This window comes from Lutjanus erythropterus, chromosome 7, assembly GCF_056507025.1.
Source record: "Lutjanus erythropterus isolate fLutEry1 chromosome 7, fLutEry1.hap2, whole genome shotgun sequence".
Taxonomy (NCBI): Eukaryota; Metazoa; Chordata; class Actinopteri; order Lutjaniformes; family Lutjanidae; genus Lutjanus; species Lutjanus erythropterus.
In genome coordinates, this window is record NC_139323.1 from 8,599,371 (window position 1) to 8,625,664 (window position 26,294).

General features: G+C 40.2%; 2 protein-coding genes across 2 annotated transcripts in view; both read left to right on the forward strand.

Moving 5' to 3' along the window:
* Positions 1 to 5,733, forward strand: part of crocc2 (ciliary rootlet coiled-coil, rootletin family member 2) — a 37,115-nt gene extending 31,382 nt beyond the window's left edge. Inside the window, exons 32-36 of the mRNA XM_084722550.1 lie at positions 896 to 1,045; positions 1,877 to 2,077; positions 3,144 to 3,275; positions 4,748 to 4,927; positions 5,051 to 5,733. Coding sequence (XP_084578676.1) covers positions 896 to 1,045; positions 1,877 to 2,077; positions 3,144 to 3,275; positions 4,748 to 4,927; positions 5,051 to 5,134 — 747 coding nt within the window. The 3' untranslated portion in view covers positions 5,135 to 5,733. The remainder of the gene's footprint in view (positions 1 to 895; positions 1,046 to 1,876; positions 2,078 to 3,143; positions 3,276 to 4,747; positions 4,928 to 5,050) is intronic.
* Positions 5,734 to 6,211: 478 nt separating this feature from the next.
* The window catches only part of sned1 (sushi, nidogen and EGF-like domains 1), a 34,511-nt gene continuing 14,428 nt past the window's right edge, over positions 6,212 to 26,294 (forward strand). The window contains exons 1-14 of the mRNA XM_084722549.1: positions 6,212 to 7,154; positions 14,857 to 15,144; positions 17,060 to 17,200; positions 17,345 to 17,507; positions 17,591 to 17,716; positions 18,020 to 18,133; positions 19,171 to 19,284; positions 20,359 to 20,472; positions 21,747 to 21,794; positions 21,892 to 21,999; positions 23,396 to 23,488; positions 24,126 to 24,260; positions 24,618 to 24,737; positions 25,058 to 25,174. Coding sequence (XP_084578675.1) covers positions 6,933 to 7,154; positions 14,857 to 15,144; positions 17,060 to 17,200; positions 17,345 to 17,507; positions 17,591 to 17,716; positions 18,020 to 18,133; positions 19,171 to 19,284; positions 20,359 to 20,472; positions 21,747 to 21,794; positions 21,892 to 21,999; positions 23,396 to 23,488; positions 24,126 to 24,260; positions 24,618 to 24,737; positions 25,058 to 25,174 — 1,903 coding nt within the window. The 5' untranslated portion in view covers positions 6,212 to 6,932. The remainder of the gene's footprint in view (positions 7,155 to 14,856; positions 15,145 to 17,059; positions 17,201 to 17,344; positions 17,508 to 17,590; positions 17,717 to 18,019; positions 18,134 to 19,170; positions 19,285 to 20,358; positions 20,473 to 21,746; positions 21,795 to 21,891; positions 22,000 to 23,395; positions 23,489 to 24,125; positions 24,261 to 24,617; positions 24,738 to 25,057; positions 25,175 to 26,294) is intronic.

The window sequence follows — 26,294 nt, forward strand, 5'->3', positions numbered from 1 at the left end:
GGTAAAAGAAGTACTGATTCAGTTTCTTTACTCAAGTAAAAAATTACATGCTCTTAAATGTACTCAAAGTACACAAGTAAATAATAGCCCTCTGAAGCTGTCTGTCTCATTTGTGATGGAGGAATACACCAAGGAATCCCATCCATTTAGGTTTTAATCAGTTGTGATTTTAGGAAGGCAGTGTGTAATGACATACAAAAAAAAAACAATATTTCCCCTCAAATGCATTAAAGCTAAAGTAATGACACTTTTTTGAAAATGTAAGGAGTAAAAAGTACAGATATTTGTGTTAAAATGTAGGGAAAAACTAAAAGGTAGGTGTAGGTAAACTAAGAAGTTGTCAGAAAAAAAAACTCCCGTAAAGTCCAAATATCTGAACTGAAAGTATTTGTACTTCCCACCTGTAACATAAAATAAATTCTGTACTCTTTTCTCCTCTCAACATAAAGATGTTTGATTGAAACTTCAAAATAAGATGAATAGCCATGCTTCCATTTACACTGAAGCAATGTGACCGTCTCAGCTCCACTCTGCATTTTTTATTTACATTTGCTGCTGTGGTTTTCCTGAAGGACCTCAAAGACTGAGCAATAAAATGCTCAGGCAAGCTCATTAATTCTCCAAGAGCTTCTCAGGAGAGCTTTCCGGTCTCAGTTTGGGACTGCACTTTAAAGATACTGAGCAAACAAAAACATGACATGCTTGGTATAAATCTCTTGATTTGCTCAAAAGTTGTCAGGTCATGGCAGTAAAAGGGGAGAGAAAAACTCTGACTCTTGCCTGCAATTTTCAAGAACTGTAAGGAGATAGAATATAAAGGAAGGTGAGGAATACAGGGTCAGCCTAAGTGCAAAATCATGTTTTGTATAGTGTATATCAACATGTGTGTCCATAGGAGCGTCTGGATAAAACACGAGATGCCCTTTCAGAGAGTAAGAGGCTGAACCACAAATTAACAGAGCAGAACCAGAACCTTCAAAGAGCCCAAGAAGACTTAGAGCTCAAAGATTCTGAACTAGAGAAACATAACAGGACACTGAAGGAGGTGAGTCCCACTGAGATTAAAGGGTTTGTTGAATTTTTTAATGTGAAGTTGTATGAGGTACTTATCCATAATCACTGTATTATCTGCATAAGATGGTGATCGACGCACCCCTAGTTTGGGGAAGTAGCAGGAGTACTGATGTAGGAAGTTAAGCAATGTACGACTATGGGCAGTCAAATGCATTCTAGCCATCTAAAAAAGTCAATATAAGGAAAAAACTGTAATAGAAGTGAAATATTGCTGTCTGCCAACCATAGTCCCTTGGCAAACAAAGTAATTTTACCTCGCAAAACACAAGAGTTGCTCTTCTACTGCTGCTTTGATTAGTCAGTTTGCCTGTGTTAGTGTGTGTGACTTTGGTGTTTTAAAAGGTGTTACTAAAGTCACACAATAAGACAGACTAACTAAATAATCAAGGCAGCAGTAGACCAGCAATTCTCGTGTTCTGGGAGGTAAAATCACTGTTTTTGCCAAAGGTGTCTGGGTGGTTTAGAGAGAGTGATAATTGGCATGTTTAAAGTGGTTTGCCATTGGAAAAGGCTCTCTTGATGTCAAGGTAGGAGTGAAAATATTCTCATTATAGCATACACTTAAATTGATATTGATTTTTGGTGAGCCTTTTTTAGATGCCCACAATAAGTTTTAATGCTGGCCCTGTCCACAGCATTACATTGCTTAGTTTCCTGCTGCTATTCCTAACTGGGGCATGCTATGATTAAGAACCTTGTACAGTCCCACTTCAAAAAAATCCAAATTGTTCCTTTAAAATGCAAACAAAAGCACATGGGTTGAGACACTATTTTGATGTGTGGATGATAAACTGTGTCCCAGAGCCTGAAGCAACAGCAGGAAGCTGAATTGCAGGCCCAGGAGAGCTCCCAGCAGCTGCAGCAAGAGAAGGAGGAACTCCAGGACAAGGTCACCACCCTTCAGAGCTCTCTGCAAAAGTTACAGAGTGAGAGAGCAGAGGTGGAGAGGATACTGACACGTCTTGGTAAAGACAAGTCAGCACTCAGAAGGACACTGGAGAAGGTGAGCTGACCTATAGGAATACCTTTAGGGATAGTTTGACATTTTGGAAAATGAGTTTATTCTCTTTCTTCCCAAAAATGTCTGTATTGTAAATATGAATTTATTGCCAGCAGCTGGTTCGCTTAGCATGTAGACAGGAAACTATGAGGCCAGCTTACTGTATTTTCCAAAATATCAAACTATTCCTTTATCCATTATTTTTAGAAGAAGTTCAACTAAATCTGTCTTGTCTCGAAGGAACTTCAAAATCAAATCACAGTTACAAATACACATGGATTACCATAAATTACGATAACTAATAATAAAAATCTCAATTATAACTGCAGTGGTTTAATGGTACTTTGAGGGGCAGAGCAGCAACAGATGAAAAAGTTGATCCAATAGTCATATAATGTAAAAACAATATAAGTGTAAGTGAAAGAAGAAACAATAGTAAAGTAGCACTAATTGATGAGAAGCAGCTTCATAATGTCACAGCTAGACCAGTAAAGGCATGATCCCCCCTTTTGTTGGACCCCAGAACATTAAACAGCTTTTGGTCAGGGGACCTGAAGTCTTGGTGCTGAATATGAGGTATAATATTTGAAATATGTAAGGGAGCCAAACCACAAAGGGCTTTAAAATGTAATTAAAAGCGTCTTAAAGTCAATTCTAAAACTGCTGGAAGTCCTTGTACATATAGAAGCCAGCGCTGAAGTAATATGCGTTTAGTGCTGGTCAGGAGCCTTGCTGCCACATCCTGGACCAAGTGAAGACGTGTAGTTGCCGAAGCATTAAGGCACATAAATGTGCAGTCACATTAATCCATGCAGGAAGAGATGATGTGAGTAATTTGCTGTTTCATTATGCTATAGTTTGTCATTTGCATAATATTGTTTGTTTGAGTCCTCCTTTGTCACACATTGTGCAAAGCAGTCTCGAAGTGATGGAAACATGTAGGTGGACTGTAAGAATCGGGAGCCTGATCTGTGCTTGGCTTCTGCTACACGCATTACAGGAAGGCACACGAGTGCAGAACAATCATGGTAAAGTCGTTCACATTATGTCACCCTCGTGTCGTTGTCAGGTGGAGATGGAGAGGCTGAGGTGGGAGGAGGAGGCAGTGTCTGCAGCCAGAGAGAAAGAGCAGTTGGAGCAGACTGTCTGCGGCCTGAAGCAGGGGCTGGCTGAAAAGCAGGATGAGGTGCAGGCTGTGCAGGTCAGCAGCTGCTGGATTTTAGCCAGGGACGGGGCAAAGGTCGAACGGCAAACAGCTTTACATCAGATATTATAAAGACATTTAGCTGAATTTTACTACACGGTCGGGCCTTTGAGAAATTTTCACAGAAGTATGTTTTTATCTTTTATTTACATATATTTAATTCATATATTACATCTTTCAAGTTCAAATAAATAAGGCATGAATTAAAATTTTACTCTAACGCATATTTACATTTAAATGTCCATTGCATAAGATTTATGGGGACTTACTGGCAGAATATGGCAGAAATTGAATATAATATTCATAAGTATATGGCTGCAACTACTAACTATTATTTTCATCAGTGATTAATCTGAAGATTATTTTTTTGATTAATTGTTGTTTAATTAGTTGTTTGGTTTATAAAATGACAGAAAATTGTGAAAAATGTCGATCATTGTTTCCCAAAGCCAAAGGTGATGTCTTGCTTTGTCCACAACCAAAAGATATTCAGTTTACTGTCATAGAGGACCAAAAATATTCATTTTTGAGAAGCAAATGAATTACAGCGACTCAAATTCATGTAATTCATTTTTTTTGGGGGGGGGATATGCTTTTATGAGTATTTTTTGAAGTCTCTAATTTTACTCAAACTGAAGTATGCATTGCACTGTGTAATCTAGTTAGATACTTTTAACATCATAATTCACGACTTGAATTAATATACAAACCTTACATCTGCATTTTTGTAGTCAATAAGGTTATCTGATCACAATCAGACCAATAAATAACTGGATATGGATGAAAAAAAGCTGTAGCAGGCACAGGTTTGGAGAGGTGACCGTGACCACTGGCCAGAACAGCGCAGAGCTGGGAATAATTTAGACTCAAGATTTGGAAAAACAGACACCCGTTTTGATTGAGTGCCTGCTATTGATAATGCTTTAAACATCAATGGTTAAAAAGTAACTCTGAATAGTTTTTGAGCAGAAGACTTTTTACACAGGTATTGTTTTTTTTCAACACCAGTAGTTTTACTTGTTGTTTACTAACATGTCAGTAATGTAACAGTACTTTTACTTGAATATAGATTTTCAGTGGTCTTTCCACTAGTGGATGCCACTAAATCCTAGACACTGGTCCTTTAAGAATGTTAAAATGCTTTTTGTAGGAATCTGGAACCCTCTCTAACTTTATTAAAGGAACTGCTTGCATGAAAAGCCAGATATCCTGCACTCTTTAGAAGCATTTAAAGTTGCATTTGAACTGCAGTAGCATATCAGTCATAATTCTCAAAGGGAAGCTGCTACTGTTACAATGTGATTTCAATTTAGAGAACTAAGAATCCCTCTTAGCCCCATGGGTCATGATCTCAGTAACCCCAGGGTCAAAGAGCCCCTCTTCTGCTCAAACACATGTTAAGACAACAGAATCCTGACCCTTGTTACCCTCAATTTTCAATCATATAAACTCATGTGAAATGTCTTCAGGCCCAGATCTCCCAGTTGGAGCACTCTCATGCACAGCGCCTCCTGGAGGTGACAGCCCGCCATCACCAGGAGCTGGATTTGGAGACAGATCGTCTAAGAGACAGTCAGCTCCAAGCAGAACGGGCCTTAGAGACCAGAGAGAAGGCCCATCGCCAGAGAGTCAAATGCCTGGAAGAACAGGTATTTTAGTTCCAGTGTGGATTTGTTTGTTGGGAAGACCTTTCTTTTGTACAACAGGTTTTTGTCTCTTTTTGTGTTTGGTTACTTACTTTCTATTTTTTTCTATTTCTTTGTTTTTCATAGTTGCTGACTCTGAAAGAGCAGCTAGATCAGGAGACAAAAAGAAGACAGGCTTATTTCAGTCAGATGCTACAACCTGGTGTGTAGGGTGTGAGACCCTGCAGTGACGTGTGTTGCACCTCTGGGTTCCTCATGGCTGCTTCCCAACAACATTATGTTACAAGCTATGTCCACATGCACAAACACACTCCTGAGGCGTTTGCTCCCACCCATGCACATGTGCACACCGGATTACATTAATCTGCAGGAAAACTCAACAACAACAAACAATGAGTGTTTTGTTTATGAGCGGACTGGATGTGCCAAATTGTTTTAAGGATTTCCTCTGGCTCGCTACACTTGGCGTTTCTGAGTCTGTTTATGCTGGGTCATTTTTTTAGGAAACAACGTGATGAAAAGTTTCCTTAGTAGGTGCTTTATTCTCTAATGATTGTTCATGTACTCATTTGTCATATTAATCATGTACAAATTTTATATGTCATAATCACTGTTTTTTGTGTCCTAATGAGAATAATTTCCAAATATTTACAGTAATTGTTTGCAGATTTTCCTGGTGCTGTGATTTATTAGTGTCATGTCAAAGATTCTATAGTTTAACTCATTTATTTTATTATGTGGTTGACTGAATCAAAAGTGTGTGCAAAAGTTGTGATTGTTTTGAATAAACTGGGTGTATCAGAGCACAATTATACAATTTTGTTTTACAAAAGATGTTGAGCTTTGATGATGATGTTTATTCTACTGGCCACACAACTTTGTTATGGAAAAAGTTTTTCTGTGAACTTTGCAGAGGACAGCACTGCCCTTTCATGGCATGTGAGTTCTGGCGTTTGGTTCGCACCATTAAAAGCCTTTGTGGATTTAGTGTTGTGGGTGAGAGAATGACCTTCGCTCTCTGTTGCCAGTGCTGTCTTCAGTGTTTTCTTTCAGAGATCGCTGCAGACTCCAAGGTCTGTGGGGATCATCATTCCTTGAGAGTTTTACTGGCGATCCTCCTGTAATCCTTCACAACCCTTAAATCTTTAGCTAATATGTGGTCTTCTCTTTGCTGATTAGTGACCACAAATATGCTGTGTTCTCCATGTGTTTGTGTGTTTCCATCTACCTCTATCTGCCTCTACTGTGTGAGTATCTTAAATCCAGTAACTCCTTTTCACTCTCTCTTTCAGTTCAGCTCCAAACTGACTGTTGCATTTTCACAACAGTGCACATGCATGTCTTCTCACTGTGTTACCTTGCATGCCTTAACTGTACATAGTAGGAGTTTCACTGAAAGGGGAAAATCTTGTCAGAGTTGCTTTAAAGCAGCCCTTTGATTATGATAGATCCGCCCAGTGGTTATCCAGTTACCAGCCTCTTCTCAGCTATTGGCTGGAAGGAGCTAATTATGCAAGGTAGTGAATCCCTGTGGGGGAGGTGGGGCCAAAACTGAAAGAACTCCTTTGGCAGGCAGAATAGAGCTTTTATTGAGGATATTTCTAAGCTGACCATCAGGGACCAAATCGCTGGATTGTTCAAAAAAAAAAAAAAAAAAAACATCTCAGCTGAATCACGCTGCTCCCCCTCTTTCATTCCTTCCCTCGTTTCATTTCAGTGAGACGGGGTGTAGCTGCATGCAGTACCCAGCAGCAAGCAGAATGCAAGGAATCTACAGTATTCCCCTGTCTCACACAAGAAGCCCAGTTCACTCCTAAAGGACAAGTGAGGAGAGAAAGAGGCAGAGCCAGCAGAGAGCAGTCAGGGGAGGATTTAGACTGCTGTGGTTGAGAGGAGGAACGTACGCTCTTGTCCTGTTCTGCTCTGCTCTTGTTGCCTCAGGTGTGTGTGCTCCTCCCTCCCCTCCGCTGGTGCCTGCTGTCAGCTCCATCCCTGGGTGGCTGAGGCCATGGTGTTGGTGCTGAGAGCCCTGCTGCCCTGCTTCTTCTGCACCCTGCTGTCCCTGGACCTGCTGCCTGGGGTGGAACCCGCTGTGCCCCTGGAGGACTTCTACCCCTTTGGCCAGGACAAGGGGGACTCCCAGACCATCGCTCAGGACGACGGAGGCTCAAGGCTCGTGGAGATCTCTGTTGCTTTCCCCTTCTTTGGAGACAGGCACACAGGACTCTATGTGAGTACGGAGCACTGTGTTTTTACTGATGTGTGTATGTCTTTATATGTCAGAGTGTATGTGTGTGCTTGCACTTGGCAGTTGGCAATTGAAACTGACATGGTGTGGATTGTATGAGAGCCTCAGGGAGATGAGATTTGGCATGCAGCCAAATACTACATTGCAGTGCCCTTTGAGAGTTTGTATATATTTGTGTGCGCTCACAAGCTCTAGTGTGTAACCTCATTTGTAGAATATCGTGTTTTACCCCCATGGGTGGAATCACAATCCTCCATGACATTCTCTTCATTTTACATCTGCCCTCTTTGCACTCTGAGGGCTCTCAAGTGCACCAAGGGAGTGTGACAGAGAAACTATTAGCAGAAACAGTGGTAAGCCCTATGCTAATAAGTCTACAATGAGCAGTTAAAGGAAATGACAGTTTGTGTTCTTACTGTTGCCGCCGAGCATCTGTGAGCATTTTTTTACAGAGAGAGCAGAGGGAAAATATGGAGCGAGAGAGAGGAACAGTGCACATGGGAGGAAGCAGAATGGTTTGACAAGGATTTTCGCGCACCACAGTGAAACACACTTTGATCTGCCTTTGTCATGTATTGGGTTCAGCTCCAGCACATGGAAAGGCAGAACTCCCTTAAATCAACACCACCTGTTGCGGTTATGCATCCGTGTTCGCTCTCCGAATCCCCTCCTCCTCCTCTTCCCCACTCACTGAGCCCCGCCTGCCTCCTCCCTGTTCAAAGCATGGGCAGGGGAGGCTGAGGAACCGTGGCAACAATGGGCAAGGGCAAAGGTCGTCTTTCTAATCTAAGCATCTGTGCCAACCGGGTGAGGTCAGTCTCCTGATTAAGACATTTTTAAAACTCTTTTGCATGTACCCACTGTGCCTAGACAGTGGCACAACATTTAAGTGCAGTGTTTGAGAGGTGTGTCTGTCTGAAGACAGTCTGCAGCCTCTGTGTATCACAATTGCTGTCAGTCACATTGTGTTTAATGCAAGTTTTGCAATGACTTCCAGCTCATCACTTCTCCTCTAATAATACTGATACATAATAGTCTAATTGGACAAGATAAAACAAGTTACTGGTTGCTTGGCTTGTGGATCTTAACACTAAATTATCATCTGATTGAGATAAAAATCTGAGCACTCCATGTTCCGAAATGTGCTGTGTTAGTTGTGCTGTGATATCCTTTAGCTCACTATGCATCTCATTGGGCTGTAATTCTATAGTCACGCAAGGCATAACACATTGTGACAGGCACTTGAAATTACAGTCACGCTCATTTTGAATGCTTCACCTGAATCCATTAAACATCTGCTGTAAAGCGCACACATGGCCACATGGTGATCTCTGCCATCAGAGAGCGGCTTTGAACAGTTAATATTTCAGTGAGCACTAAGGGGCTAAATTTGTATGAATATTTTCTTCCAGGAGTTTGTTCCATGGCTCTGGGCTACCGCCACATGGAAGCTGTAGAGCCCAACTGATTTTAGATAGTGTGCGGGTGCTGTCTTACTTTATTATTATAACTGATTCTGTGAAGCTGTACACACACCTGGAAACCCCTCACAGCATATCCCACTAAACCCTCAACTGTTAACCTTTGTCCCTTCCTGAAGAAAAACAGTTGTGATATACAGTAGTGGATTTAAAGACTGCCACAACCATGCGACACTTGGGTACAGAGGTCTCTCATGTCCCTTTACAAATATGGGTCCCCTTTGACTTGGTTCCCCTCCCATCCCACTTCTGCCTCCTGGTAACCAGGCTGTCCCTCTGTTATGGTTTGTGTCTGGGAGTTTTCACACGTTGCTGGGATCTCTCCTTCTCCTCCTCCAGGTCCCCCCCTTCTCTCCTCCCACGCCTCAGATAACATGGCAGGGGTCTTCCCCCTGGAACTGTCCAGCTGCTTTATCTGAGAAATGACCAATCACTTTAACAGAACACAGATGTATCTGCAAAGTGTCTTAGGGGCTTCCAAACAATGCAGTTCACGGATTAACTACTCTTACGGATGGCCAGTGTTACGAACATGAAGGAGGATGTCCAAGGTCAGAGAGGAAAGAATGCAAGTTTAAAAGCAGATGTGAGAATAGATGCTTATGATCAAAGGCATTTATTGTAGATACATCAGCTCATGGACAGTGGAAAGACTCAAGCTTTTCTAAGGCTTGTTGTATAGTATGTTTACATGGCTGTCTATAATTAGAAATAAACGACGTTTAAATAAAGTTAAAATACATTTTGAAAGGGTCCTGCCAAGAACGTGCTACAGTATAACTGCACTCTTTACAGATTGCACATCTGCTAGTGCTCATCTGCTCCTCTGAAGAGCTTCAACACTTGTGCAATTTCATTCACTCACATTCACTCACCACTATGTATGGCCCAAAGATGTGTGCATTAAGTTTTATTCTTTGTACTCTGCATGAGTGCTTTTTACATGCATGTGTGGAATGAGAAATGTGACTGAGTGATATTAGAAACAGTTCATCCACCGTGGACAAGCTATATCTGCACATGCTTTAAAAAGTATTAAAAAGGCTTCAAAGTTTTGAAATAAATGATCCACTTTAAAGGAACTCTTTGGAAAACACAATTATTCACTTTCTTATGAAGAGTTAGATGAGGAGATTGATACCACTCTCATGTCTGTTCATTAAATATGAAGACACAGCCAGGAGATGGTTAGCTTAGCTGAGCATAAACACTGGAAGCTTGTTTATGTAAAAACAAGTTGTGGTTTTACGGCAGGTTTATGTACCAGACTATTTCTTGGCTGGTCACAGTGACTTCCTGGAGTCTCCACTAGTTGCCTGTTAAGATTGCAGTGACGACAGGACTCCAGGAAGTCACTGCACACAGCCAAGAAACAGTCCGCTACATCTTCTCGTCTAACTCTTGGCCACAAAGTAAATAAGAGTATTTTACAAAATATGGCATTACTCAATGAAGACGTTAAACCAAAATTGTATTTACATGTTTTTGTTTTACTTTACTATTATACATACGTTTGTTTCTTTTTATGTTTCTTTGTGCAAACATGTCCACATACTTTGGCTTTTCATTATCACTTGATTGCCGTTACCATGAATTTCATCCTTAACTTTCTTTATTACAACATTTCCAGTTTCAGGCTTTCATTTATCTATGCTCTCTTCAAAGTCACCAGACTCCATTGACAAAAACAGTCATTTTACCTGGCAGTACACAGGAGTTGCCGGACTACCGCTGTTATGATTGGCGAGTTTGTTAATGGTGCGACTTTGGTGTTTTAACATACTTGTTTCGATCTGAAGTAACGTTACTTGCTGCGGATTGAGTCAGTGGTAGACCAGCAACTACCGTGTTGTGGAGATAAAATTACTGTTTGTCAAAAGGACTGGAGTGATATAATGGCTTCAGTTCACCATTGTTGAGTGGATTCAGCCTCAAAGAGGCAGATTAAACAGAGGTTTTGTTGCTCTGTTTGGGTGAGACAGCTGACATGGATTTTATGATTGTTTTGTGTAATTAAATTTGTAATTTTTGTAATAAATGTCCAAGCACAACTAGCGACTTTTATATTTAAAACCTTAATTTCAGATGGTATCACGTCATTTTTCATTGTTGCATATTGCACCTGTGCCTGGGACACTAGTGCTAATTTTGGCTGATGCTGGACAGTATTCATAGTGAACTTTTCAAAGTGCAGTAGTCAAACACGGTTATCATGTTAATTAAATTTGAAATGGTAATCGTTATCATCAAGAATTTTATCAAATCCAATATCAGGAAAGTGTACAAAAACTTAAATGATAACATAAGGAATTTGAATTAAATGTCCAGTGTTTAAGATTTACATGCATTTGTTGGCACAATATGACAGAAATGGAATGTAATATTACTAAGTATGTGAGGTGTGATGAGGATGATGTGAGGTGTGCGATCTACAAGCTTCACTGCTAGATGCCACTAAATCCTATCCACTGGTCATTTAATTAAATAATGGAAGTATTTTGAAATACCTCTGTAATTCTTAATTATGTGATATGCAAATTAAAATGTTTGCTGAATACATTTTCCCACATTTTACAGACCATTTGAACAACACACTCACACCTTTTACACCAAACCTCCACATCACTCGTACCATGAAAGTTGTATTAGAGCCATTCTGCACTATTCCAGACAGGATTTATTGCCTCAGTCTAAACTCTTTGGAGATAAAGGTGAGCCGGGGGTTTAGGAGTCAGGCCAAGTGCACAGACTGTCAGACTGTAGTCACTTCCTTCAGCCTTGTCAAATAATTGTACAAGCTTGTAACTGTGAAACCTCTATTTTTGACAAGGAAAACGAATGTTTTCCTGACTTGATCCACGGGCACCTTTTTCACTCAGGGGTTTGCTTTGGCTTGACTTAAGCCAGATGAAAGTTTATTTTAGTCCATAAATTGCTTGGCTCTAAAGAAAACCACCCAAGCAAAATCCTGGATATATCCGGCGAAGAATTCCCAAAAAATAACAAGGGAGTTGTAGAGTGGAGTGGCACCACTGAGAGTGAGAGAAAGAAATATGGGGAGAGAGATGCTTCTTACAAGGTTGACTGATCGCACCTCTCTCCCCTGTGATTCTGACCTTGGTCATGTTACAGCATAACACAAGGCAGCTCTGAACCCATTCACTCTCTCACATAAGTGTGATGCATAACCACCCTTCACTGGATCTCTGTACTAGTTATAGCCTTATTGAAATCCATGAGAAGAAGAAAAGTATGTCATATGGAGCAAAGAAAAAGTTCCCAAGTTCAGTTTAAATTCCTCTAAGGTCACTTCCATGTCAAAGTGGTCCCCTAAAAAATCTTAACAAGTAAGAAATTCACTTGTATAAACAGTTCCAGATGCTACAAGAGATTGGATTAGGCGATTAAACATATTCCAGTGTTGGAGTATAAACTCTACTTAGTGTTCAGCATGATTTCCTACACTAATTTTGCCGTAAGATGGGTGACTTCCAGACTGCTGCCACCACAGGTCTCTCATTAGTGGGTATGTGGGTGTGGGAGATTTGTAATTCATGTACATCCCTCCCTTCATCCAGTCCTGTGCCCTCTCTCTTGTTTTTCTCCTGGTATCAAATGGCGCTCTGGCTGACCCCTGGGCCCTGCCCCTGCAGTCGCTCCTCTCTTTCCCCACATCAGCCACGTTCTCACCACATCACGCTGATGCGGAGGGGAAGACTGTGGTTGGGCAATTAACTTAGGCCCTGTGCCGTGCCAAACAAAACTTCCTCTGCTGTTTTTACAGCAAAGTCCTTCAAATTATGGTTTTCATACATGCAGGGAGCAAAGCCCAGCCATCTGACGTTGCTTTGTCACTGTCACATGCCACTCGCCTTCTTGAATGGAGAGAGGCAGAGTTTATGCCAGCGATTAGAGGAAACAGGATAGGTGCCATGGTGGGAAGAATCTCCCCTTGTTGATAATATGCAGAAATGATGTATGAATGAATGAAGGCCTTTCATCGGGATTCAGCCTGTATAACTTTCCTCTCCACTCAGGTTTACCAGCTTGTTTCTCAGGATGTTAAAAATGTAGTGCAGCAACTGGTCGCACACCACCTAATCTTTATGATATAAGGACTCCACTCCACTGCGCTAAATGCTTCTTAGCATTTACCACATTACTTAGTGATATTTTAGAATCTGTTTGAGAAATTTCTTAATTACTCCTCTTCTACTGACATTGCACTTCTTTTCTGCACAAATTTCTCCTCTGAATAACCTCCACCCTGCCCAGAAACATCCCTCATTTATTTCCTGTACACCTGAAATCAATAATCTGTACTTTTTTCTCAGTTCACTGTACCTCTTTTATCTGGCACCATGGGTGGAAACCCTCCAGAAACACATGAACATTTGTCATATTTACTGTCTTGGTTCTGTGACCTTCAGCTTGCAATCCTTACTGTTACTCAGTCGCAATTCTGAAAACCTTTTTTTCAAATTTCAGCTTAAAGCTGCACTAATCCATATTTTGTATAAACAATGGATCAAATTACTTGATGTTATGTTAAAGACGCCGGTTGTAGTGACAAACAGAGAATTATAACTTAACTTTACAGAGTATTTTAGTGTCTTAAAGTTAATTGTTTGTTTTGATTTTACAGTGTGAAACATCGCTGTTTTGGTTCAGTCTCATCACTTTCATCAGCACTGTTTTCAGCTGCAGTACATAGCGGTTTTAGTCAAAAAGCTCCGATAAACCAACTTGACATTACATGCCCAGCACAAGATTCACAAGTCAGTTTCTCAATGCTTCGCTTATTAGAGACTGTAAGCAATCTCCCAGCTTTCATCGTTAAAACTGAATCGAAACAAATGAGAGTTAAAAAAAACAGTATTGCTGAACCAATTGTAACTCTTTACATCTGCCCTTCATAATGGAGCGGTGTTTCTGGCTGGGGTAACATCTTTGAAAAAATGGAGGGGGCATATTTTTGTTAGTGGCTGTACTTGCCGCCTTTCTAGCAACTGCCTTGGATTTAGAAATCCCCAGACAATCGGAAGTCTGCCCACCTCCTGTCTTTGCTAGACAAGAACAAGAAAAGTTACTGAAAAGTTTAATGAAAAAGAAACAGAAAAGTTAGCAACTAGCTGGTGAATATAGTGGTTTATTTAGCAGCCAGAGTCAGATATTTCACCCTGATGTTGGAGACCAAAACAGAGTTAAAAGGAGGGTGAATATTGAACTTACACTGCCAAGTGAAGAGAAACAATGAATAGTAGTGTTTCTCTTTGCTCTCTGCTGGATGTGTAAATATATATAATGTTGTAAGGTTGTAATATGTCAGTGTTCTGTATACAGCTTGTTCTGCTGCCCCCAGTTGGACAAAATCCATTATTGCATCTTTAACTAATTACAGTTAATTATAAATCTTTGAGTTATTCACTGTGATAAATTAATTTCTCCATCAATAAAATAAACTGTTAGAAATGGTGAAAAATACCCATTGCAACTGTCTTCTAAATCAAAGATTTGTCTGACCAGCAGTCCAAAATCCAGAGATATTCAGTTTGTCATGATATAAACATAGAAAACCAGAGAATCATCACCTTTGAGGGTCCAAATGATCCTTGGTTTATTTTCTGACAGTTGAGTAAACAATTAATCACCTAATTGCCTCAGCAACACACCATTCATTGACCTTTTAAAGTGGATCTGTTCCAGGGTTATTATTTCACTACGCTACAGCATAGCTTAAGCTATGCTATGCTTCAGCTACATAGCTTCAGTGCTGACTGTGCATTTCTCACAGAGAAGATACTGTATATGGACGAGGGGAGGATGGGTTCATTTATTTAGCTCCTTTGCTGTTGGCAGACATCTGTGGACTTAAAGGCTGTGAACATTTCTTCCTGGTGTGATGACTTTGCAGGTGCATGAGTAGCAGAAACCCAGTTTTCTCAGCTGCTGTCATTTTCTCAGAATAAAGGTAGCGTCTGTTTCCTACATGAGAAATGCAAACATCCGTTATGGGAGCGTCCACTGCCCCATGCTGCTGTGAGGTCAGACTATCCCTGTTTGTCCACCTTTGCCACCTCTCCTTAGCACTTCTTCTCTAACCCCGCCTCATCCAGCAAACAAGTCACAGTTCATCTGATATGTGGGTCAAAATATATCATTGTAACATTTTCAATCTTATTCAGATGCTCTGTCCTCCTCAGGTTAACAACAATGGCCTGGTATCTTTCCTGAGGGAAGTGTCTCAGTTCACACCGGTGGCTTTTCCAATCGCCGGGGACAGAAGAGTTGTAGCACCATTCTGGGCTGATGTGGACAACCGTCGAGCAGGGAAAGTCTTCTACAGAGAGAGCCAGGAATCCTCCATCCTGAGGAAGGCCTCAGCTGATGTCAGCACATATTTTTCAGAGTTCCCCAATTTCAACGCAACATGGGTCCTCATCTCCACATGGTTTCAAGTTACATTCTTTGGAGGCAACTCCCAAACACCGGTACAAACTCTCACTTAACTGTACAGCCCCTCCCACTAGGGAGGGATAGTTCAGATTTTTTCAAGTGGAGTTGTATGAGGTGCTTATCGATAATGAGTGTATTACCTTCAGTAGATGGCGGTTAGCACGCCCCAAGTTTAGAAGAGCTGCAAGACTGCCTGTGAAGGACATTAAGCAATGTACTGCTGTGGACAGGATCCACATATTTTAGCCATCTAAAAAAATCAATATCCTTATAAGCATATGCTATGTTTGGAATATTTTCACAGCTTTACCTTGCAGTCAGACAGCCTTTTCTGACAGGAAATCACAGTTGTGTAAGCCAAATAGCCCTCGTTCCAAAGCAACCAGACTCCTTTGGCAAACACAGTAATGTTGCTTTTCTACAGCCACCTTGATCTGTTAGTTTGCTTGTGTTTTTGTGTGACTTTGTGAATCTGAATCTGATCCCTTTAAAACACTGAAGTCACACAATAATGCAGCTGCTGCTGACCCTGTCCACAGCAGTACATTGCTGAGCTTCCTACACCAGTACTCATGTTGCTTCTCCAAACTTCCAACTATACCTTTAAACACTTATGATTCTCTATGTAAGTTTTAGGTATCTTTAGGGCCCCCTGCTCGGAAATACTGATTCCCAATCAGCAGTTGCCAGGGTGTATATGGAAAGATTGTGAACTAGCTCAATTAAGTTGTAAAAATAGATTTTAAAATATATCCATATATATGTGTTGAAGAGTAGAAAAACCATCCAAGTTGAATCATTGAAATTGGTGGGATACCAATCTTCTGTAAAGTTATTGTCACAATAACCTCAACCAGCTACAACAGGTTGCTGCACTGTACACACCCGAGTCAGTTGTAACACCATATGCCGTTACTGAGAGTACATGAAAACTAGTTGGCAAACTAACAGAAAATATGAAAATAGTAAATATCGATGATAACTGGTTAAAAGTAATGGACAGAAATTTTAAAGGTATAATATGTAGCATTTGTGCATTAAAATATCTAAAAACAACTAGACCTATGTTTTATATTTTGATGATTTCTGTACTTACATTATCCCAAATGTTTCAGACAATGTTCAAAGTAAGAGACATCCATAATTTTATTAAAGGTAATGCATATTTCTTTTGGTCACCTGTCAGTGGCATCTGAAAAAACACGAAATACATCAGAGAGTCTGTGAACGTGACTAAACGTAACATAAAAAACTTAAATACATTACCTCGTCTTTGTCATATAGATTTTCATCAGCAATGGTAACTGTTTTATAAAGAAGATAACTCCCATGATCCCATGCTACTTTGTGATATCATCAAACTACATCTCTTGTTATTGTTTTGATATGAGAGACCTGTTGTGACAGGAATTTAATGTGCATTTAAATAATTAGCAAAAAGTAATGAGTTTAAATTGTCTAATGGATCACTGGTTAAATGTCCAGGCTTCTGCCTCTCCAAGTAATTGAAGTAAGAATGCAAACTTGTATGAGAACATTTAATAACACTATCAACTTTTTGTAGTGTTACTTATCATGCTCCTCAAGTGAAATCAGCACATTTGAAACATGACAGGTCATGTTGATAAAGAGGTACTTGAGCTCATCTAATAGGGACGAACTACTGGGAAACACTGACCTAAATAATCCCAAAGTCTCAGGAAACAGCCTTGATGTTTTGGAATATAATATGTGGTCAGAAAGCACAGCTAGAGTTTCATTCTAATGGTAATTGTGAATTTCTCGCTATCTGCTTCAACAACAGGCCCAGAGGAGTCTATTATGTCTCAGCCTGACTGAGATTTAGGAATCTCTATCATTAATACAAGGAGTCTGTCAGATGCATGCATTATTACCAGATTTCCTGGAAATCAGGAAATGGTTTAACCGAGCCTCTTCTTCTCTGTGCAGGTAAATACTTTCCAAGTGGTGCTTATTACAGACGGAGAGCTTTCCTTCACGATATTCCAGTACAATAACATCACTTGGACCACAGGCATGCATGCCAGCAGTGGAGGAAACCTGGCAGGGCTGGGAGGGATTGCAGCACAGGTAAGATCACATGGCTATTTATCACAATTTGGAGTGTACAGTATGATCTACTTCATGTAAAGGCTCAAAGTAAATGTGTCAGGTGTCTAAACTCTAATTCAGCCACCTTTTGTGATGTCTGCCTCCTTGTTACTCTCTTCCCAGGCAGGTTTCAATGCCGGTGATGGCAAGCGCTACTTCAACATCCCCGGCTCTCGCACAGCTGATGTGGTAAACGTTGAGGGAACCACCAACGTGGGCTACCCGGGCAGATGGGTCTTCCGTATTGATAATGCAAATGTGGAAGTTGGTGGCTGCAATAACTCCGGTAAGACCTGCTTCTAAGAGGATAGTTCATCTACCCCTGTTCTTCTTCTAGGATTCCTGTTACATTAACCTCTCTCACTACAGCATCAGTGTGCCCTCACCTTCGACCATGTCTGAACGGAGGCCAGTGCATCGATGACTGTATTACTGGCAACCCCTCCTTTACTTGCTCCTGCTTGGCTGGCTTCACCGGCCGACGGTGCCAGATCGGTGAGTTATGGTTGACAAGGCTTCCTGCTGTGTTGTGCTTGACGCACACTGCACATTGTGAATGAATACCTGTCTATCTGAGATAAGCCAGGAAAAAAAAAATTACAACTTGTAAACAAAAATACCAGGTTTCACCTAACCTGCCAAAGGAACACTGGGATATTTCCTTAATACCTGTATCAGTTTCATGCCAGTCTGTTGCATTGTCCTCAGACATCACCTCACTAACTGACCTTGGCCAGATGTTTTCTTCTAATTAAAAGAGTAACATTACTTCCTTTGTACTTCTCCCGGTCTCTGTAGATGTTGATGAGTGTGCCTCAAATCCTTGCCAGAATGGAGGGACCTGTGAAGACCAGATTAATAGTTTCATCTGTCATTGTCCTCCTGGATACACTGGGGTTCAGTGTGAAACAGGTACAAAGGATGCTTTGCCGCAAAGCTAGGATACACTGTGGTTACAATAACACTTTTTATTTCTTATTTTTTATTTCTACTACATATTTCTTTTACAGAATATTTTCTGTAGAAGAGAAATGTGTAAATGTGCTAAAAATGTCAATTTAAAGTGACAGCATGTACAAGAAAGGCCACATACATATCATTCTACACAATAGCAAGAAATGACCCCAAAACAAGTTGAGATAACACTTTCTGTGACACACTTAATGCATTATGATGCATTATAGATATACATGTAATGCATTGTATTGTGCTTATTGCAATGTATAATTCTAATCAGCACGTTCAAGCATATTTATAATGATTTATAGCTCATCATATAGTATTTTATTATAATTTATAAGCTTGAGTGTCACAATAATCCATAGCTGCTGGTCATTCACTGACATTTTATGCAAAGTTCATAGTGTTTTGTAATTCTTGTAGTTGTTACACAGTATAACACATTTTATAATACAGTATAATCACTATTATAATGCATTATAACGTGATTGTAAGTGGTCATTAGATGCTTAAGTAAAGTAAGGAATTTCCATTCTACAATTCATGTAAGAACAGTATAACACATTGCATGTGTATATGTTATATTGCATTATAAACATGGTCATAGAAAGGGTTACCGCAGTGGATCTAAAGACATTTTTACTGTACATAAAAAAAAAATCCAGACTTCTCTTACCATCTGCATGCTAAAATAGGCCAAAGACCAGGAAAACCTCTGATTAATTAAAGTATTTCTGTGCCTCATTAAGCAGTTTCCACACAAAAAGAGAATTTCAGAATATCTCGGTCCAGCCTCTCTGGAGCTTCTGTGCCTATTCCCACAGTCCAGCCTGCCGAGATGTATCAAACCTCTTCTAATACCTTTCACAGCCAGCAGCACATACTTGTAGAGTGAGGGGAGCAGTGTGGCGGATATATTAATCAGCTGAGTAAATATTCCATGAGCGTGTCTCACTGTCCCTCTGTGTGTGTGTTTGTGTGTGTTACAGACATTGACGAGTGCAAAGACAGGCCGTGCCTCAACAACGCATCGTGTATACAAGGAGCTGGCAGTTTCACCTGTGTGTGTGAACCGGGTTACACTGGTGTCCTGTGTGAGACAGGTGAGCTGGGTTTTTCACACTCCTGAGGAAAGTAGGCATCTCCCTGCAGGGGAAATTTTCTCTGCTGCTGTCCACACTAAACTCAGTCATTCTGACAGATGGTTTTGTCCAAAGAGTTTCCCAGTCTACCTAGACAAATGAATCCAAGTTGAGGTTATGGTTGAATTCAATTGCAAACAACTTTTTTTTCTAGGGTCACACAATGTAGCAATGAACCACAGTGAGGAAGTTCACTGAAGTCAGTTTGCTTTCCAAGAAGACCTTTAATAATCCTGCTTCTCTTGTGATTGATTGTTGATGAAACTTGAGGCCACTGGGGAATTAAATTATCGGGCCCTGCACAGTTCATGTATCTACATGATACGGGATTACTCTTAATACCAGACACCTGGTCAATGAAACTCTATGCTTTCAGAAGGGAAGTTCAGTGCTCTTAATCCAGATCAATGTCTTAGACAGCAAACTCTTGCTCTTCCATGCGAACACCGAAAAATCTAGGGCTGTACCCAACTCACAGTTTTGTCAGTTGAATCAGATTTTGCTGTTCAATACAAATGTATGATTACTTGTCTTCATGTAGACTATCAAGCAACAATTTATTAAACTACCAGGTTTTTGAACGAGCTTCAGCAGTATCTGTATCTCAGTATCTAAACTCTATGTCGTATGCTGTGAGCTGTAAATTTTCCACTTCTAAGCAGAAGACAACGTTATCTCAAAACCTGACTGGGCAAGGTCTCTTTTCCTCATGGCAGCTGCATCGGTTTCATTCACTACTTTAGTACACATCTGAGGTGTCCACAGCTGTCTGTGTAGGTATCCAGACAGGGTGACTTGATGTAGTGGAATGAGTGAGCAACATTCGCTCTGCAGCTACTTCAAGGGACCAAAATGTCCCTTCAAGTACACTGCACACTGACAGACAAGGAAAAGAAACCAGCTGCTTCGCATGAGTCAGTTGAGAGGTCTCCAATTGATGATTAGAATCTTCATCTACCAAGGAGCAGCCGTAGAAAAATCTTAGCATGAAACTGAATCAACAGCAGATACACTTCTCTTTTTTGTATCCTCCAGACATAAACGAATGCGAGTCTCAACCCTGTCTGAATGGAGGAGAGTGCATCGATCAGGTGGCCAACTTCACCTGTATTTGTCCTGCTGCCTTCACTGGAAAGCTCTGTGAGACAGGTGACTGGAATTTATCAAATTCTGCCAGCAAAGCATGTATGGAAATTGATCATGATCTTGAAATTGGAAATTGACATATTTTGACATAGCCTGTAAATCCTACTTTTGTCTTTCTGTTTAGGTTCCTTTGCAGTTAACAAAAAAATGGCCTTCATACTATTCAATAAAGTCACAAACCTTCACAGCTGCAAAGAAAAAAAAACATAATTACAGAGAGGGTCACACATTTTTAAGCTGTGGCAGCAGACACTGCAGTATACTGTAGGTCTATCCTCAGCTGGTTTGCTTTTTGGTCCTGTAGTTAAAGACAAAATTCACCACTTTTTATGTGGATGTCCAGTCAGTGTGGATGGTAAATGTGTTCAGTTGAAGCAATAAATTCCACAATGCGAAGCCATACACTGTACCAGAATGCATTGGGCACAAGCTTCTAATGCCCATGCCCATGTTGCCATGTATCACCACCACATTAGACTAGAGATGTTTCTTTGTTGGCCAAAACATAGCGTTAGGTGAAAAAAACACTCATGTAGCACACACCCTGGCTACCCAGAGGAGGAGACTAGAAATCCAAGCTGAAATAGCCTGTAGCTCTTCCTTAACACCAGCAACATCACTGTGACATCACTGGAATCAGGAATAACAATCGATTTTGCAGTAGAACTCAACTTTCTCTGTCAATATAGCACATACTGAAGAATTTATTGCTTCAATGTACTGTATAAAAAGTGGCAAATTTTACATTTAAGACATTGCTGAGTCACAAAATGTGACTGGTCACAGATTTTTGTACTCACACAGCCAATCACAAATCACAGCTATCATTGCTCTGACCCTATCTGAATACTATGGCATTTTTAAAAAATAAAAATCACCAAAATTTGCCATCAAAGAATTGCTGAATAATAAATCAGTTTTGGTGGTCTTTGGTGATCAATCTATGTAATGGACACTGTTAGTAAATCACAGCAAACATTGCAAACCATGTCTTGTCGTTACCTATCAGCTAACATTTGCACCAATTCCAACGCATCTGTGATATACTAATGTTGGCAAATACTAGCCAGATAGGCTGTTATTACTATATTTTTCTCATATACTGTACAACATCTTTCTCACATATGTCTAGTTAGTGATATCTAGCCATGCAGACAGTTTTGGATTTATTCTAAAAAAAATGCATTGCTAAGCACTACTTTGAGTGAGGAAGTTAATTTTGTTGGCATTTCGGTGAACCAAACCCTTTAGAACACGTTCCTGTCTTCCTCTCTCAGAGTTGGTGGTGCTTCCAGTCAATTCAACTGAGGCAGAAAACCAAACAGGTAAAAGCAAGTACAGCTACAGCTCAAGCTTTGCCAAATATTTTCAAATACAGTTTGATTCCCACACCTCAGCCTGTCATGCTTTTCCATTATACAGCCTTGTGTGAGGAGGAAGACTGCAAGAAGAACCAGATTTGTGAATACACCAGCTCGGGAATGTCCAACTGCACATGTGCTCCGGGCTTCTACGGTGACAAGTGTGAAGGTATGGTACACTTGTCCCTGGCTGACTGCTGGCTGCAGGCAGCTGGGCAGGTAGAGAGCAGACTCGGGTATTTAAAGAGGAGCTCTGCTATCCCACAGGAATTTGGAGCTCTGCCCTGGAAGAGGCTGCTGTGATGATGGATTATTGTAATTATCAAAACTGACACGGCCTCGCCCAGTTTACTACGGGAACCAGTCGCTTGATGTTGTGAATAATTGTTTTATAGCACAGTTTATTAGTTTACCAACAAGAGGAAGTGCTTTGTCTAGACTTGAAAAGGCCTCTTTATGAGTCAAAGCTGGTCTTTGGTATTCAGGTCATTTCTTCAGACAGAGCTGTTGAAATATGCATGCTTCCACACCGCTACTTGCTTCTCTGGAAGTTGGCCATTGCACCACCACTGTAGTTTCAAGCACAGCTGCTGCTTGCATAACCAAAGAGCAATTTGAACGCAAAATATGTAAAACGCTGTCATCCTCAGCTAATGCTTCACACCTTTCCTTTATAAATACATATTAAGTCATTTCATATTATGTTAATATTGGTATCACATTGTATTTGGTTTAGGAAATAGTAATGGAGCTATTTAAAGCTGATTCAGGCTCACATGGGAGGTTAGTGTCACCCTCTGATAGCAGTTTTTTTTCCCACCAAAAGCTCTTTAATAGTATTTGAGCTATTGCAAATGCATGCTACCTCTCACCCTTGAGCTGAAATAACTATCAGTGCTTATATAGGCTCTCTTAAATCTCCCAAATACTTTCCTGCCTGGCTCACTTGGAAGGCACAGTGGAAAAAGGAGCATGATCCTCCAAGGAAGAGAAAGTAGTGGGACTCAGAAGTGCCTAATCAGGCCCTCAGATCAAAGGGGCCCGGGCTGCACAGGTGGCCAATGAAAGTGTCTCTTGCAAATTAACAATGCATTAATTGCCCTCAGGGCCATACATTTTTGGGCACAAAATATGCTCCATATCATCAGAAAAATAATACCCTCCACTGAGCTCCCAAGACTTCAAAGGGAAGCCACTTAGCTGCGATACGGCCACGTCCTTTGATCCACTGCTGCAATTAGGAGGAGAGGAAAATAAAAACATTCTTACAATTTGTATGGAGCGGATGTGCAGCGTGCTGACTGGTAACCCTCTGGTCCTGTGAACTTTGGTGGAAAAGAGAAATGACAGCGAATCAATACATAGTTTACAGTAAAGCAGATGAAAGACGCTGAGCAGCATATGGTACACATGTTTACCATTTGTACCTTCGGCCTATGCTTACACTAAGACCAATACTGAAAACTTAACATAATATAACTACTTGCTTTTGAGTAGCTTGAGCAAACTTTCCAGCTTTGAGTCTCTCTCTCACACATGCACTCTGTTTCTTCCTGTGTCTGCAGAGGAATGTCTTTGCCAGAATGGGGGTGTCTGTGTGGACAGCAATGGGACTTGTGAATGCCCTTCAGGATACACAGGACTCTACTGTCAGTTTGGTAGGTATGATAATCCTATCAGGTGTCTCACAAGAGCTGTGATGAATGTGAAAAAAACTTGGCAATTATTTTTTTTATTCAAAGAATTTCATAAATCATTCTGTTTTACAACAGAAGACAAGCACAGAATAAAATGAAACATGTAGCCACATTCAGAATCAAACAAACTTTACAAAAGAAACCAAAAAATAAACAAACAAAAACAGGAAAGAAGAGTTTATGAGAAACTGGGAGCAGACTGGAATAAACTTTCCTTAGCTTTCATTAATTTACTTTACATGGTTTTCTCACAACCAAAGAAAATTCTTTAAAATAAATATCTATGTCTTCTTAAAATCATGTTTTGAGGTATTTGGCCTAAGTATAATACATCAAACCTAGCTGGAATCTCACTATCATAAAGTATAGTCTCTATAACCGTATGTATGTCACACTAAAAGGAATAAATTAATTGCAGTGCCAAAAAAAATGACGACTAGCATTCACAAAATCACAGCATGTGAAGTCAGCATGTCAAGTACTCTGATTTGTTTGTTTGTTTGTTTGTTTGTTTTTTGGTTCTCTGTTAGATCATAAATGTCCAGCAGCCATTCTTCCAACACTTGTGAACCTGACTTTCTCAATCCCTTCCTCTCAGAAGTAACTCAGACGCCATGCAGTAACAGCAGACCTTGTCCTGACGGAGGTCCCTGTTTGGAGTATGGGGGAACCTACCTGTGTACATGTCAGACTAGTGGAGCAGAGCTTGATCACAAGGACTTCTACCCCTATGGTAAGAGCCTCAGGCACCAACCCAAACAACACGGCACTTTGCAGCTATGTGTCATTGCATGAGCAGCTGGTTTCTATAGCGACAAACACATTTTGCAACACACTGGTCTTGACAAGTGTCACTTCTGTTTCAAAAGCAGTGGTCACATTTGCAGTTTACATTTACGATGTGGAGAGACATTTCAAAATGATTTATGCTCCTGCCATGGAGATTTTTGTATTTGATCCAATCATAAAATGACAAATAATCTGTCTTTTTTAAAGGTTGGATCAAGCCCACCAAGCCTGAGTAAAATGAAAGAGGTTTACTGTTTCCCAGTGCAATGGAACACAGTCAAGTATTGTGTGTGTTTTTCAGTACAGCCCCGATCGGTCTGCGATTCCTCTCCGTGTCTGAATGGGGGCTACTGCTACGAGCGGGATGGAGGCTACACCTGTGAATGCAAATACGGATACTGGGGGAAGCACTGTGAGAAAGGTAGCATAATTGCTAAAAACACAAGAAGAATACCTTCACATGAACTTCTGCCTTTATCAAAAAGTGCCTCAAATCTGTGCGTTGTTACTCAGGCTCAGATCCAACTTTAAATGCAACAGGAAACATGCCATTACTCGTAATGCTGCTTGAAATATTACAACGCCGAAAGGCTTATGATGATTTGTATTTATGACTGAGTTCCGAGCTATTTTCCTGAATTATGACTTGAATTGTAATGTACTGGAACGGAATTATTTTGTGTGATTAAAAGCCAGAATGGTCTCTACTTCAAGGATTCCCTTCTCCCTGTCTCTTTCCAGTTAGACTCAATACCTGTGCTTCTGGTCCCTGCCGCAACGGAGGCTCCTGTAAGGAAGAGGCAGGAAGCTACAGATGTGTGTGTCCTTACAGATTCACTGGAAAACACTGTGAAGTAGGTGAGTGACACCTTCAGGTAATATTTTTAAAACTCAACACTCAAACATTTTCTTGCAGTGTATTGAAATGCACAGTAAATAATCTGTTCAGCGGAAAAAAAACCTCTGTATGTACATCCCATTCTTGCTAATGTGATATCCCTTGAATTTTTTTCGATTTATTCACTTGGACTCAAGGATGAACTGATTAGGATTTGGTGGTCAAAGGTCATTATGACCTCACAAAACATGTCATAGCTCAAGAATCTATATGATAACATTAAACACCAATATCTAATAGGATGAAATGAAGAATAATATTTACAAGTCAAAGCTCAAATATACTGTCCCATCATAATGTTATGCAAAAAATCTTTTGTTTCTTACTGGAAATATTTCACTGGAATTATACATGTCAATATAGTGATAACTTACATTTCATCAAAAAATAAGCTCAGTACTAAAGTCCTTCAAATTCTTCACTATATATATTATTTAATATATTATATGATACCTACAGACATGGACATTAACTACAACATGACTAGTTAGCAGAGGTACACAACCACAAGGTGGTAATTATGGTTCTAAAACTAAATTTGCAGAAAACAGATTCTTGTGGGATGAAATGTAAAGAGACAGAGACTGCACTCAGTGTCTGTGTATCCAGCAAACAAATCAAAGGGATAGTTTGAAATTTTTTGTGTTTGTTCTGAAATGAGGTAGGATATCCATTTTACAGAAATCTCTATTGCTGCTGCTGATACAGAATTTTATTGTGTTTGTGTTTTATGAGGTAAAATTACTGTTTTGGTCATTTTGGGGAGAGACATATTTGGCTTGTTTAACATATATATAACTGTCAGAAAAGAAAGTGGTGAAAATACTGTTAATATAGAGTACGCTTAACCTGATATTACTTGTTTTAATCAGGCCTTTTTTAGTATAACCGCCATCTGCTTTACGTAATCCACATCAAAATTAGATATTTTTTAACAATGTTGAAATGCCGATACATGCTTTTATTACAAGTTGCCAATGTTACTGCTGCGTTCTTTTTAATGGGCTTCCAAAAAAGTCTTCAAGAAAATTATAGTTATCAGAATGCTCCAGTCAGGACTCAAAAAAACAGCAAATTCTT